The sequence below is a fragment of the Pelodiscus sinensis genome, chromosome 3 (genome assembly GCF_049634645.1).
Source record: "Pelodiscus sinensis isolate JC-2024 chromosome 3, ASM4963464v1, whole genome shotgun sequence".
In the NCBI taxonomy this organism is placed as follows: Eukaryota; Metazoa; Chordata; order Testudines; family Trionychidae; genus Pelodiscus; species Pelodiscus sinensis.
In genome coordinates this window covers 11,144,749-11,160,546 of record NC_134713.1, presented here as the reverse complement: position 1 = coordinate 11,160,546, position 15,798 = coordinate 11,144,749, and the positions used below count along the sequence as shown (strand labels likewise).

General features: G+C 40.4%; 1 protein-coding gene across 7 annotated transcripts in view; it reads left to right on the top strand.

Moving 5' to 3' along the window:
• Positions 1 to 15,798, top strand: part of SUPT3H (SPT3 homolog, SAGA and STAGA complex component) — a 426,525-nt gene that overhangs the window by 329,188 nt on the left and 81,539 nt on the right. For all 7 annotated transcript variants that reach the window (XM_075923378.1, XM_075923381.1, XM_006120667.4 and 4 more), the window contains 5 exons: positions 183 to 258; positions 3,189 to 3,301; positions 7,733 to 7,840; positions 9,038 to 9,226; positions 11,125 to 11,235. In XM_075923378.1, coding sequence (XP_075779493.1) covers positions 183 to 258; positions 3,189 to 3,301; positions 7,733 to 7,840; positions 9,038 to 9,226; positions 11,125 to 11,235 — 597 coding nt within the window. The remainder of the gene's footprint in view (positions 1 to 182; positions 259 to 3,188; positions 3,302 to 7,732; positions 7,841 to 9,037; positions 9,227 to 11,124; positions 11,236 to 15,798) is intronic.

The window sequence follows — 15,798 nt, the reverse complement described above, 5'->3', positions numbered from 1 at the left end:
GAAATTAACCCCACCCGTGTTATTTTTCTGCACTTTAATTCTGTTAAAACCATAATTAATTTCTGAGTGAACTTCAGAATGATTGATGCCTGCAAGAATTTTGTGAATGGCATTTAGTTTGCAGTATGTGGTTCTTGTTTGAATAAAATGCATTATTTAAAAATCTACCTGTTGTTTTGCAGAGAGCAGAAAGACAAACACGAATGATGGACTCAGCCCAGTATGCAGAATTTTGTGAAAGTCGCCAGTTAAGCTTTTGTAAGTACTGTTATATAACACCTGTATAGTATAGAGGTGTGTAGTTATTTTATGTACACTGTAGAACCTTCCATTTATTTATTGAATATGTATTTATTTAATCTGCGAAAGAGTGTGTTAGGTTCTCTGACCTCATAACTGCTAAGTGATGCTAATTTATTCTGCTGTATTGAGATCAGGCAGACTATTTTATTTATTTTTATATTTTACAGATTTCATATAAGAAAAATACTCTGGTGCTGAGTGCTAATATAACATAAACGCACACATACATAAAATTTCAATCGGCTTATGTGTTAAAACAACCGTGTCTGTTTACAGCTTACGTCAGCATTATTACACACAGCTGATTAATGAAGTGTACCCTCCAGGTTGTGATTACTCCTGAAGGCATCTAAAATGATCTAATGGTAGCAAATTTTCCTTTTTATTTCTGCATCCATAGACATACAAAGAACATAGTAAAGAGTCTTTTTTCTATTTTAAGCCATAGTCTTCTGCTGTGGACTTTATTCAGCATTAGCCAAATTCATCAGAGCACGCAATTCCAAGACAAATAATATGATGACAGTATTAGGGCTTTACTAACGCTGAAGACAAGCTTACTAGTAGTCATATGGGCTGCAGCTATAATGGGTTATAAATTAATGGGTTTGATCATGTAGCAAAATATCATTACAGAAGCAGTTATGTGATGATTAAGGCTTTAGGTTAAAGGTCAGAGAGAAAGTGAGGTGAAAGAGCCAGTAAAGCATGACAAAATAGCACATGACCCTCACAATACAAAATTGAACACAATGGTGTCTTTAAATGAGAGATGTGTATCTTGTTCTTTATAACCAGGCATTTGAATTGGGTACATGAGTGATTCATTTATGTATCATAAAGTACAAATCCATGACACATCCAAAAGAGCACTCTGTGTAAATGTCAGCAAATGTAGGAAAACATATTTTTAAGCATTTATTCTTTTTCTTATTCAGTATGCTTTGAAAGCTGAGCTGTGATTGAGCATCACACATCTGTGAGCCATTAGGTAAATGGTCCTTCAGACTGGATTATTTCATCCAATGAGGGGTTAGTGATAATGCCATTTTTAAACCTAAAAATTATAATCAGAACTCAGCACAAAATAGAAGTCTTCAGTTTACAAAATAACATTGAATGCTGATGAACTGAAGATCATAGTTATTTTTTAAATGATCTGATGGATACTATTTCTACATTTTTGAATAACCATAGCCTCATTTCCCCCTCACAATTAATATCAATCAAGTTGTTAGTTGATATCAATGGGGTTTTACTGATGCAATACCAGTGAAAAGAAGCATATTCACGATTTTACCTAGCATAAAGCAAACCAGATAATATACAGGCAGTCCCCAGGTTACGTACAAGATAGGGACTGTAGGTTTGTTCTTAAGTTGAATTTGTATGTAAGTCGGAACTGGTACATATTGTAGGGGAAACTCTAGCCAAACATTTCTCCAGAGCTCAGTTTTATTCTCCCATACCTCACTTCCCTCAGTCCTTTATTCTCAAGCTGAGGTGTCTGCTGAGAAAAGCCGCTCCACGTCTCCCTGGTCTGCTGGGAGGGGCGCTAGCTTCGCGTCTCTCTGGTCTGCTGGGGGGAAGCAGCTAGTGCAGGGTTGCCTCACCCCGTTTGTAAGTAGGGATCCGTTGTAAGTCGGATCCATGTAACCCGGGGACTGCCTGTAGTTAAGATGCTAAATGGCACATGGCCTTTTATTATAAATTAAGACAAATTACTTTTTCTTTGATTCCCTTAGTTGTAGTAGAAATTGAATTTAAAATTTGCAGTGTTTTTAAAATAGACCCATATTACTGCAAGGTATGTTAAACGACTGTTTTTCTGAAAAAACTCTGTAGTGTAGACATGGCCTGAGACTAGTCGCACCAAAGGCACTGAGGACTTCTTCCTCGCTACGTTTTTTTTTTTTACTTTCTCTGGCCATTGATCTACATAAGACCATAACAATGGCTATACTGGGTCAGATCAAAGGTCCATCTACCCTATTAACCTGTCTTCCAACAGTAGCCAATGCCAGGTGTTCCTGCGGGAATGAACACTCTCGATTGATCACTCTCTCCTTAACAGCATTTTATCTTTCCTTTGTCCTTTCCTGATTCTCCTCTTAATTTTCCTGCCATTCCTTCAGTGTCACTTTTGGCCTTCCCACCTCCTCCCTACTTTGAGCAAGCCCCACACAGCACTCTGCCTTTGCCCATCTCTTCTTTTTTTCTTTGCCTTTCCTGAAGTATGTTAAGAGAGAGTGAGATCATACAGAGATTTCCGTGTTGATGATTTATAGATCTACACAGCTGTCCCTTGTATTTCCCTCTGCCTATGAGCACATTTCAGACATATCCAGCGAATCATACTGAATACCTTGTCGTCATCTAAAACCTTAACATAGTTAAAACTCAGCTCCTTAATTTTCCTTCTAAATCACTTCCACCTTTCTTCATTGCTGTCAAAAACACTGTTATCCTTCTCACTCAGATTGCAGACTCAGTCCTCTTGGATTCCTATATTTATTGCCATTCATCCAATGGGTGACACAAGTCTATTTTTTAGTTTTCTCATAATATATAGTAAATCCAGTCTTTCCTTTCTGTCCCAACTGCAATCTCCTGCATTGATTCCTGCATCTTTTTTTTCTCTCTCTCCTTCATGATGGTCAAAGCCATCCCTTATAGGCTACCCAAAATGCTGCCTGTGAAATTATCCTCTTTTCCCATTAATCTGACTCAATCCTTGTTTGAATCTTTCCACTGGCTAGTTCTTGTCTTTCACATCAAGTTCAATTTTAGGGTTTGACTTTCAGATGTAGAATTAAGCAAATAAGAATGTAAATCTATTGCTAACCTTAACTTCTGTCCATCTGTTCATTGTTTTGGACTGATAGCCAAGAAAGCTTCCAAGTTTCGTGATTGGTTGGACTGCAGCAGCATGGAAATAAAACCAAATGCAGTTGCCATGGAGATTTTGGCATATTTAGCATATGAGACTGTGGCACAGGTAAGGGAATGAGCTGTACCTGTTGTGATACAGCAGAAGAAACATAACTAGTAATCTTAAACATCTTTCAAGTAGTCTCAGCAAATACTTCACACTGTATTAATGTTTCTTAAACATGTGTTTGACCTTTTAAGGGACTGTTTCCTGTTTTCTTTCTAACTTTCATGGAATCTGCTGTATCTGAACTTTTGTACTGTACCATGCTTATTGCTCTGGTGTGTAAGTGGCGCTTTTGGCTAATGGTTATAGCAAAAGATTAGCAGCCACTAGGCCACTGAAACCACTCACATGAGTTCTGGCAATTCACTTGGCAAGTCATCCCAATTGTAAATAAAAGAATTTTTGGAAGCTAAGAGACAAGTCTTTTTACCTATACAAATTACTCAATACATTTGTAAAACGTAATGAGACAGTGGTTCTGCGAGTGCTGATCCCAATGTGTATTCCACATGTGCCAAAGTCCAGAGGTCCTTTGGCCTACCTATGTGCCATTGCCCTCTAAGCATGAGCTTGGAAGCAGAGTCCCACACAGGTCTATTTCTGAGAGAAGAGATCTCTCCCCAACCCCATCAGTGTTGGGCAAACCTTCACTCACACATCCCCCTGGCTCCGAATTGCTTAAGGCACCAGGCAGGCAGGAGAGTGAAACACAGGAGAAGGAGGATCTGTCAGTTCTGTTGATTGCTCTGACTCATAAACGTAAAGACCAGCAACCATTGGCTCCATCTAAGAATGCTGCACCTGATCTATGACTGTCCTGGCCCACCCTTCTTAGTGTCAACCACTTGAAACAGACATCAGAATTATAATAATAGAATCATAGGTCTGGAAGAGACCTCAGGAGATCATCAAGTCCAGCCCCCTTCCCAAAGCAGGACTAACCCTAATTAAATCAACCCAGCCGGGCTTTGTCAAGTGGAGACCTAAAAACATCTAAGGATGGAGATTCTGCCACCTACCTAGGTAATCCATTCCAGTCCTTCACCACCCTCCTAGTGAAATAGTTTTTCCTAATCATCAGTCCTGACTTCCTGTACATCCTGAACCGTGGAATATGTGGACACTGACAAACATCCCTCAAAAAATAGAGGGAAGACAATCCAGCACCCTATCCCACAGCATGCAGCAGCTGGGAACTGTGGCCCAACCCTGTGAGCTATGGGGGGGGCCTCTGCTGGGGAGGTGTGTGGGGGTCCCTCAATTTGTGGTAGTTAAGAGTTGTGGGCTGAGGGGCCCTGTGGGCTGCGGAAGCTGTCACTTGAGGGGACATCCCGCTTCTTGCTGCAGCTGGCCGAGGAACTCAGATTATAAAGATTCAGCTAGGAGCTTCTTCCAAGCTAAATGGAGATGCTTCTATACCTGGCCACAGCACAATTAGTCTTGGTCAGACTCTGCATCTATTCCAGGCATTTTAAATTATCTCCTGTCACTTAAGAACTTGAGTCTTTTCCTTAGCTCTTTGTAGGTCCATCTTGCAGAGATCAGTGCATTCCTTCCTCCTTACATGGGCATTCCATTTTTATTCACCCAACAGTAATTAGATTCCTGATGAGCCTAGTTAGGACTTTGTACCAGTACCCCTTTGAGGAAGACTCAGGAAAGTTGACAACAACAAACGTAAGATTTATTCCATTCACTCTTTCGAAGAGTTTACATTCATTCTTTCCCTTTTCTCTTTCTTGTGTCTCCTCTTTTTCTCCCTGTGTAACTACCCCAGAACAAATTTACAAGCACAAACTGGTGTTGCTGTCGAATACTAGCTAAGTGCAACCAGAGCATTTCCATCAGGGGCTAATCCAACACCTCAATGGGATCTCAGTCTCATCATATATATAGTAGCCCAATGTCTGAGAGTCTGTAACGCTGAAATGCTGGCTGCTCCCTCTGGAGGGCGCTGTTGCCTGAAATGCTGGTTGTTCCCTCTAGGCGGCCCTTGCTCCATGGGGAGTGCGGGGCCCAAATGGCCGCTTGCGCCACTTGTTCCCCCCGCGGCGGCCCGGCTGAGCGGTGCAGAAATCAGCCAAGAGCCATGGCAGGAGCTGAAGGGGGCAGGGCAGTGATGGGCAGTGTGACAGCGGCTCCAGGCCCTGCCCCCGGCCGTGAACATTACCACCCCACCCCCCTTCGCCTCCCGCCGTGGTGCTCGGATGACTTCTGCGCGGCCACCGTGTGGGAGCAAGCAACCTTTTGGGCTCCACACCCCTCATGCAGCACAGGGAGTGCGGCGCCCAAACGGCCATTTAGGCTCCACGGTCCCCCGAGTGAGAGGCAGGAGGGGGAGGAAAAGAGAAAGAGAGAGACAGAAAGAGAGGCAGGAGGCAGAGAAGAGCTGAGAGGGGGGGGGGACGCAGTATGAGGAGGGGGGGGGAGAGAGAGAGATACGGAACGAGAGACCGGAGGCTCAGGAGAGAAGACCGACGTGGAGGAGAGACCTGAAAATCCCATCTTATGACGGGCTAATTGGCTAGTCCTGTTAATACTCACCAAATTACCATTTGAAATTTTGGCTGCAGGCTTTATCTTTCACCTTCCATGAAGGTCACATTTTTAGTCCAGAAGGATGAACAAGATGGAAGCACTAATGGCTTATCCACCATATGCCCTTTTTCACAAGGTCTTCACCGTAAACTGCTCACTGCATTTCTGTTTCCTTCACAAACCCAAAGCTTCTATTGAAAAGACTTCATTCCCCAGATGTCAAGTGTGACCGGGAGTTCCACCTGCCAAGGACCAAACCAATCAGAAAATCTCCAGGACTATTGCTCACTATAGTAGAAAGGTCATATGGACAAAAAATATTCCCTCAGAGAATCAATACATTGATTTTTGGTTGCATCATTGCATACCACCAGTTAGTGCATTTCCCTCGTCCTGATGGAAGAAGGAGAATCTCTGGGAAGTATATGGAGTTCCACTCACATGTTCACAAAAAACATTGCACAGTATTAGTTCAGTCCTCTGTTACAAGATCTAGTGATGGGGACTGCAGTTCTTCACCGTTGCACCATACGCTGGTCTAAATACTGCTTGTCATTCACCCACCTGAATTACACATAGGGAATACACATAGGGACCAACACTTGAAGAAATGGAGTGTACTTACTTGTAACTAAGTTCTTTGGAATGTACCCAATCTGTGTTCCACTACCCGCCCTCTGTCCCCTCTGCTTCAAATCCTGTTGAATTCATGGTGGGAGAAGTATCAGCCACCACTATCTCTCATGCCTTTGGTGTGGAGCATAAGGAGAGCAACTGCATGTGTGAATGCCAATGAACACTGCATGTTAAGAATCTGTGGACTCAGATGCATGGTGCACATGCATACCATGTGTGGAATACAGACAGGAACCACGCATCTCAAAGAACTTCCTGTTAGAGATGAGAAATGTCCAGTTCTTTAAGTTAAAATAACTCATTGCAGTTTAGTCTCTTCTAAGGAGGCATTTATAGTTTCCTGGATTTTCAGGTGAGAAAGGGCCATTAGATCATCTTGTCTGGCCTCATGTATAACAAGCCTTTAAATTTCATCCAGTTACACAATAACCGGGGATAGACCAAAGCGTTTCACTTTTCATAAGTCTAAACTGTGTGCCACATGCATAAATCAGGTGAGTTGCTGCCCTTCAGTGGTAGGAAACTGATTTGGAGCGATATGTCTAATGATCCTAGTGGTGTTCCATGCTTCATGCTGCAGGGGATGGTGAAAACCCGCTCACAATTCCAATCAATCTGACCTGAAGTAAAATTCCTTCGCAACTCCAGATCTGGTGATCAGTTGATCCTAAGCATTTAAGCCCGGCACACCAGCCAGGCATTTGAGAGAAAGGATTCTCTCCACTACCTCCAAGTACTCTCATCTCTAGCTGGGGTCATTCCCTGATGCTTCAAAGGAAGATGGAGGGGGGAAAAAAACACAGAATACACCTGCCAGCTTGTACTTTGGAGGGGGGGAGGATCCTTCTAGACTGCTGCAGAGTGAGTTGCACACAGACTTTGGTGATCATATAGAGAGAAATGGAACATTTCCTGTTCTTTCCATAGCCCATGAAGGAAGGAAATGAATAGGGGGATTCATACATTCATAGACTCCAAGGCCAAAAGGGATAGACATCTTACATACAACGACTTCAGAATTTCTCCTGGAAGCTGATTAAAGCTTATCTTTAAAAGAATAATAATCTAATCTCGCCTTAAAGACTTCAAGCAATGATGAATCCCTCCTTCTGTGGTAAACTGTTCCAGCATTTAATTACTGTTTCTGCTTGGAAAATTGCATCTTATTTCAAGGCTGAATTGTCTAGTTAACATTAGAATTAGCATCATTTGTGTCAACACACAGTGCCTTGATTCACTTTTGAGAGCTAATTCATAACCAGTTAATTCCTTCTCAGTGAACCTGATTTTTAATAGTTCATTTTATTGCTCTTCTAGTTGGTGGACTTGGCTCTTTTGGTCAAACAGGATATGGCTCCCAAGGCAGGTGATCCATTCAGTCATGCAATATCTGCTACTTTTATACAATATCACAATCCTGCTGAGGTAAATACTTGTTTTTATTTAATATTATTAGTGTATCAGCATTGCATAAGAGTAGAAATAAATATCACAGGGAAAGAGGTACTTATTTTATTACAGGTGAGCCTCTCTAGTCCAGCACTCTCTGATCCAGAAACATCTGTGTTCCGACATGAGTTTAGTTACCTGGGTGTCCACTTATCATGAGTGTAGCCAAGTTTCCCACGGTCCCATAAAGTTTGTTTACAGCCACCAGTCCTGGCTCTCAATGTTCTGTGCTGTTATTTAGCTCTAATTTACCCGTAAATGTCTTTTAAGAACCCAGTAAGCAGTGGCAATGTTAATAATGCTGCTAGACAATGTTGATTTCCCGTGGGCTGGCAAATTCTCTGGTTCAGCACCGGTCTGATCCCAAGGGTGCTGGACTAGAGAGGTTCAACCTGTAGTACGTACATTTTTTTGGATTTGTTGAATACATATTCACATCTGACAAATATGGGAAAAATCACTGTATGTTATGAATGTTAAAAAAAAATTTAAAATGTGCATATTGATGACTACACTTGAACCTTGGTAATCTGGACGTCTCTGATCTGGGGGAATGGCAGCACAGCGAAGCTCTGGTTTGGTGGCTTTTCCCCCTCCCGCTCCCATAGTTGTGGGAGGCAGTGCCTGGGACTGGTGGGGGGCACGGAGCCACATGTACCCCCAGGAGCAGGGCGTAAGGTAAGTGCCCTACTGACATCTCCCTCACACCCAGATCATGCACCCCCATCCTGCACCCTCCCTGTCTTCCAGACCCTGTACCTCCAATCCCAGCATCCTCCATTATGGTGAACATCCATGGTCTGGAAAATTTCATAATCTGGCATAAGCCTGTTTCCCAAAATTGCCAGATTAAAGAGGTTCAAATGTATTGAAAACTGTCAAATACAGCTTTTCATTTAAAAAATGGAAAATTCTTTCTGCTTGTATAGAAATTACACTGTCAGTCCTGAACCTACTTGTATGTGGACCTTTACTGGAAATTAATATTCACACATTTGGTCAATAACAAATGAAATAGGTGCTGTAATTACCTCAATCAACAATCACAGTAGTTTTCAGAATGTGCAATTCGAATGTATTATACTTCCTGTAACAGTAAATCCAGGAAAGCAATGAAACAGTTTTTAAAAAATCTTCATTTAAAAATGACTGCTTGACTTTTTGTTTTGATAGCCTCATCTCTTAGGTCAGAGCACAGGTATGAAGAGCAGTCTTGACTCTCCCGAAAACACACCACCCCCTACACCCACTCCTCCAGCCTCAACAGCGCCACAGCACCTTGGGAAGTCTCTTACAGGAGCCTTGGGGAATGGAGGCATTGGACAAGACTCCACCAAAGTCAAACAAAGAAAAAGAAAAAAGGTTGGTGTGGATGAGCAATAGCAGATAGGCACTCAAAATATCTGCTGAAGATTTTGATCTTTTTCTTGCATTAGAAATATTGGATTTGAAAGGTCAATAGTAAAATATGCATGTAGTTTAAAGATATCCTTATTTTATTTTGGTAAATTCAGCTGAGTTATTTGAATACTTTTTTTTTAATGAAATGTTAGTATCTTTTACTTCACATTCCAGATACCTAATGTCAGTATTACCAGTCCTAGTTTGCACTGTAATCCCAGGTGTTCCAATTGAACAGGTTATGTGTTTTTTTGCTGTACTCTTCAGATGTTTTGGGAGATTTTGGGAGAATATGTTACTGTTCCTCAAAGTGAATATGTATGAACTGGATCATTAGTGTTTCTTTCACGTACATTATTTTCTTGCAACAAACACTCACGTTTCTCTAGCAATTGTTACACTGATATTATCAAACAGTAAACAAGGTGTATAGATGCTTCTCATAGAATCATAGATGTCCCCCGTAGAGTTGAACTTCCCCACGCTAATAAATTAACTGTCAGCATTGACTTTGTTACATATCACACACCAGTAAGGAACTCTTTGGTGAACTGTAAAAATATTTGCCTTAGGAGTTCTGAATATTACTTTTTCCCCTTCCTTTTTACATTGGGTTGTTGGTGTTCATATGGATGATTTGCACTGCAGTTCACAGGCCCAAAGTAGTAGCTAAGGATACAATTGTAGCGAAGGATACAACATTAGGTACCATTTTGAAATTTGTTTAATAAAGACTCATAACCTTACTTCGGTGCCATTTTAAAAATGTAACATTTATAATTTTCTTACCATTTTACTGGAATGTTTCCAGTAGGTTCACTACACATGCAATTTTATCAGATGTCTGCTAGGCATAGCAAAGGTGTTGAGATAGACCAGCTGTTTAGAAAAGAGTGCTATTCACACTACATGCTGTTCATACATCATTCAGACCAACACAAAGCATTGGGTTTCACATTCCCTTTACAAATGTCATTTAGAAAGGACATACCAACACATTATGTAACATTTGCTTTACATTCATTGATACCAGCTGGTGGTCAACATTTCTGAAAATCAGGCACTTTATTCAGACACTTCATTTTAGGCATCCAAGTCTGAAAATGGGATTTGTGTACAGAGTGTTTATGCAGTGTCTGTTGTATACTGGTTATGCTTACTGGATTCACCTGGTCTTATCACATGACAATCCCTGTATGGAATCTATGAATTTTTGCAATCAGCTGTTGTGGGTAGCCAGCTGAGACGTACACCAACGTTGCAGTTTGCCTACTAAAAATACAATACAGCTTCTACTCCTGCACAGTCAGGAAGATCTTTGTAGCATCTATGGACCAGCATGCATAGAATTTGCTGTTTCTTGCACCAGCCCCTTAGTTCAAAAATCTATTCAGAATCTGAAAATTTTCCAATGTGAATCTTTTAAAAATATTTCTTTACCTTTGTGACTTTATAATTATGTTGCAGGTTTAATTTTGATCTTGGTGTCTGCTTTGAAATAGTTGCCGCCCCTTATATTATAATGAAAACTTGAAATGTTTCAGAAATAGTTTTTTGTGGTTATTGCAGCATGACTTACATTTGAATTTGAGCATTTGCTGCTCTTTTCCATTCCTATATACATCAGCCGTGGGTAAAAGATTTAAGATTGTTCTTTGGGTCTGTTAAGCAGAGGTCATGTAAAAGTCCTCTTTGGTTTGTTAATAGATTTTTAAGATGTAGTGTGTGGCAACAATGATATTTAGCCGCAAGAAAAAAAAATCCATCCACTTTACAAAGGTTTATTTTCATATTTTATGCACTGCAGGTCTATTGTGTGTTTTTGATTTAGTAACAATTTATGTGTTTTTCTGTTGCAGAGCGCTGCAGCCTGTGGTATAGAGGCTCAAAGCGATGCCATCCAGACCTGCCACATCAGAGAGGCCATTCGGCGCTACGGCCACAAGATTGGCCCCCTTTCCCCATTCACAGTACGTAATAACAGAGTTATAAAAAGTTATATTTATAATCTTAAAGAACTTTGATTTTCAAGTGGTCAAATGAAGAAGCCTTAGAATTGTTGAGAGCAATTTGTGGCAAGAGTAATTTTCTTTACAAAAGTGGCATAATTCTCTTGGGAAATAAAACTTAGCCATTTCTGTCTCTTTTTGGAAGGACAAAAAAGTTTTCTCTTTTAAATATTATTTTCTTTCAATTACAAATTATGCTTTTTTTGTTAGCGCTCAAATTTTCTGTTTTTGCAAAATTTAGGTTTACTGTTTGTTTAAATTATAGGTATTGCAGTATGTTGAGGGGCATTTTGCATTCTAAAATTAGTTACATGTCAGCTACTGCTCCTATTGGATGTTCAAATCTCAAGTGATACATTTAGGATTGGAGACTAGTAGATTGGTTTCTTTAAGCAATTTTGTGCCTCCACTGAAACTTAATAGAATGGATCTTGCTGTGAAATGTTGCTAGATTGTGAGGTTTCTCCCATCAGATTTTCTACACAAATTGAAAATCCATTGTTCAAAGCAGCCCAAACAAATTCTTTATTTAAATTTTCAGGTGATGTAATCTTTAAAGATGCCGGGTGTGTATCAGATGTCATAAATTAGGAGCATCTCCTTATCACTTGTTTACTGTGCGTGGCCCATGGCCCTTTCTATTTCATAATGTCTCACAGTTTAGAAGAGAGTGCAACTCACATAAACTTCTAAATCAGTAAAACTCAGACATAATGCTACGTTCATATCTGAATATCTGACAGCCCCAAGGAAGTTGATGACTTCGAGGGATTTGCGAAAAGAACTTCCAAAATGACAAAGTGGTTGAAGGAAATAGCTTAAAAGGAAAATTAAAAGAAATAAAAAGATATGCAATATGCTTCTATGTAAGATAACGCTCTATAAGTATCTGAAAATGGTTGGCAGGAAGAAGGTTTGTTTAGATGGTCCCAAGAGATTATACCCAGGATTAAAAATCTCCTACTTAAAACTAGGATTTAAAAATTTAAGAAAAGTAAATCTAAATTATTATTTTCATAATGTCATAGGTGAGTCTGGTACTTTTTTGTGTGTGCCTATATGGTATTACATATACATTTTATTCATGATAGTTGTAGATACATGTTTTTAATGAATCTCTGTATCATTTGCCACCCACAACTATTAGAGTAACATTATGTAACAATTTAGCACAGAATTTATATTCCAGAGTGGTGTACAGTCTTTAATAATAGATTTAGTGATATTCCGCTAAAACCTTGCAGGAAGTCTCTAAAAGCAGATAATGTGAAATGAAATACATTGTAAAAAAAAGAAAAGGCTGATTGCACCCAATTATAGTGAAGCAACTTTGTTTTTCTAAAAACAACTAATTTATAAGTAGATGTTTGAAATTCAGGAGTAGACTATCTGTGTTGCTGGACAAGATGGTACGTTATAACCCCATGGCAGACCAGGAATGCAGAGTACTATCAGAACAGTAACCTAATATCCCATAATAACCAAATCTGTGCATCACTGCCATCATATATCTGAGACATTAGCTTCGACCCCTGGTGCTTGATGAGAAAAAGGCGACTGGTCCCACCGGCAGCCCAAATAAGAGGGGGTCTTAGGCCATCTAGTCAATAGGTTAGGTTGCTGTAGAGCACATCCTCTAATAATGAAGATGAGGAAGATCTTGTGTCAAAGATATAAAGAGTATTTAAAATAAGTCTATGTATATTCTACTTCAAGAATTCTCCCCTCTTGGGAGAAGTGTACCTATTGGGACCACTCACCCCTCTCCAGTCACACACAGTTCCAACAGTAAGAAAAAAAAAGGGGGCAGTTTCCTTTACGATTTCCTTTCCTTTACAGTTTCCTTTCCTTTACGATTCAAAAATACAGTGATCACAAAAGGCATGTGATGCTTCCTTTGTCATTCACATTCTTTTGCTACTCATTATAAGGATTTTTATGTAGTCAGTCAGTCATTTTGTACCGGAGCCATGGCAGCCACTCTTTGGGTGGGGGCCAGTGTGTACTTGAATCCACCACCCTGTGCTCCCCAGCAAATGCCATATCTCTTAGGGCCAACTCCAGAACTCTGGAACACAGCATTCTTGGGTTTATAGTAGTTAAAGATAGTAGACCTAAAGCTGTCTTCTGCCAATGGCAGGATTTTGTCCCCTTTATTAAACTTTTACTAAACATGGTTAAATTAGAAGGTCAATAACAAAACAAAATAAGAAATGGACAGTAGCTGCAAAAAATGTTATTTTAAAATTATTTCCATTTCATAGCAGCAAGTCGCTTCTGGCAGAGCATAGGCAGATTATTTTTCATTGGGCAGATTACTTTTCATTTAGTTCTGTCATTTTTGGCTTCCTACCATGCTGCCTCACCTGCAGTGTTCAGCAATCTTGCAGTAAGTCACTGCCTGTCATGTTTTAGCACTTAAGAGTAGAACAATACCATCTTTAGAAGGACTGTCTTGTCTACACAACCAGATTGAGTTTAAATCAGCAGCATATCTGAGGGAAACAGACAAAAATTTGAAGCTGCAAATATGTTTAAATTGAATGATACTGAAAAACTTCTGTCCTTTAGAGTTAAGGTTAGGAGAATTAAAAATTACAGGTGAAAATTCTAACTGCCTCTGACAGAGTGCTGGGAGTCAACAGGTGAGTCAGCACTCTGATCACTCTGGCACTGATTAGTTTTCCCAGGAATAGCTAACTGGGGATCAATATGGAATTAGCTAACCAGGCTAACATCTTGGGTAAGCTAAAGGTGAGTCCTCATCCGAGGACTGATAAAAGATACAGGAGGGTATTGCAGAACAGAAAGGCTAGCAGAGACTGGAAGAAGAAAGGTCTTGGGTGATAGGATAGGATAGCTTCTCTCCCTGGAAGAAAAGCTGTGGATAGAATTAGTGTTAACTCCATAGGTGTTCCCAGTGCTTTTTTTGTTTTGTTTTTTAAAAAGGTGCCGGTACTACAGGGGAAAATTTGTTGACTGGAGATGCTGGTACTGCATCTGGAGGTGCCGGTACTGAGTACCAGGCAGTACTGTCACAAAAAAAGCACTGGATGTTCCAGAGCTTAAGCACCCACAGTGAGGGGACGAGGGGAGGCGAGGAATATTATCCCAGTGATACATACAAAATGATGGCGCCTAAATAAATTAAATGTTACCCATCAAGTAAGATAATTTGATTAAATTTCTGGTGCAGCCACAGATTTCCTTTGTAATCTTAGGAAAGTAATTTATATTCCTTAGGTAGATTGTAAGCTCATTAGGGCACGGACCATATTTTCATTGTGTTTCAATAGTGCCTATCACAAGCAGATTCTGGCTAGGACTGGGAATCTTCAGAGTTATTGCAATAAGAAGAAGAAGAACATAGGACATTTGACTGGAAATGATCTCCTGGGTCATCACATCCAGTCCCCTACTCTTGAGGGCAGTTTTGTCACATAATCCTAATTTATCAAGATGCATAATACCCATAATTTATCAAGATGCATCAAGAAAGATGAAGAAAAGTGTAGGTCCCCTTTTAGCAGGGACAAAGAGCTAATAACATTTGACATCAAGAGGGCTGAGGTATTGTTTATTTTCCTTTATTTCCTCTCCCCCCCCCCCCCAAAAATGGTCTCAAATTCCCAGTCCGCAGGCCATCCTTGGCCTAAGTAGTTGCACAAACCAGTTCGAGAGTCCTGCTGGGCTGGGGTGTTGGGCTGTCTGTTAGCATTTCCCAAATCCTGCCACTGCACCACGCTCTCCTCCCCAGTGCACACTGTCCTCCGAGGATACGTCTTCAGGGATCACTAGAGAGGTCTGCTGATGAGGGCATCTGCAGTAACAATGAGGAGAGCATCCTGCTTGCAAACCTCAGGCAAAGCTACAGACACTTTTCAGATGATTGAAGCCTTTCCTTTTGACAGCTGATCCCTGTTTTCTGATAAAATGGATAAAACCTTATGTTCATGTAAGTACTCTCAAGCTAATCTTGACTCCTCACAAGTGTATACCGCAGATCCTGGAGACATTAATCTACACTTGTACAGTAGCAATGGTAATATTATAAGCAGTTTTGTTACCCTTCAAGACAGACAGTTGTCAAAGAAGAGAAATAAGACTTGGTGTACAAGATCACCTAATTCCAGTGCTGGGCTAGCAGTTCAATCTCAATCAAATAAGGAAAGCAGTCCTTTGCATAGATACATAAATTCTATGGTGTAAGGGACCACTGCGATTATCTAATCTATCCTCCTGCCTAACATGGGCCTATAAAACTTCCCAGCAATATTTCCTAAAGCACATCTTTTAGAAAAACCTCCAGTCTTAATTGAAGATGGAGAATCTACCGTGCCTCTTGGTAAATTATTCCAGTGATTGATAACTCTCACTGGTAAATTTTCACTTCTCATTTCCAGTCTTCTATACAGCATGTCTAACTTCAGCGTCCAGCCATTGAATCAGCTTCCAGCTTCCAGCCACTGAATCAGGTTATTCGGTAATGAAGAGCCAATTATTAAGTATTTGTTCCACATAGCT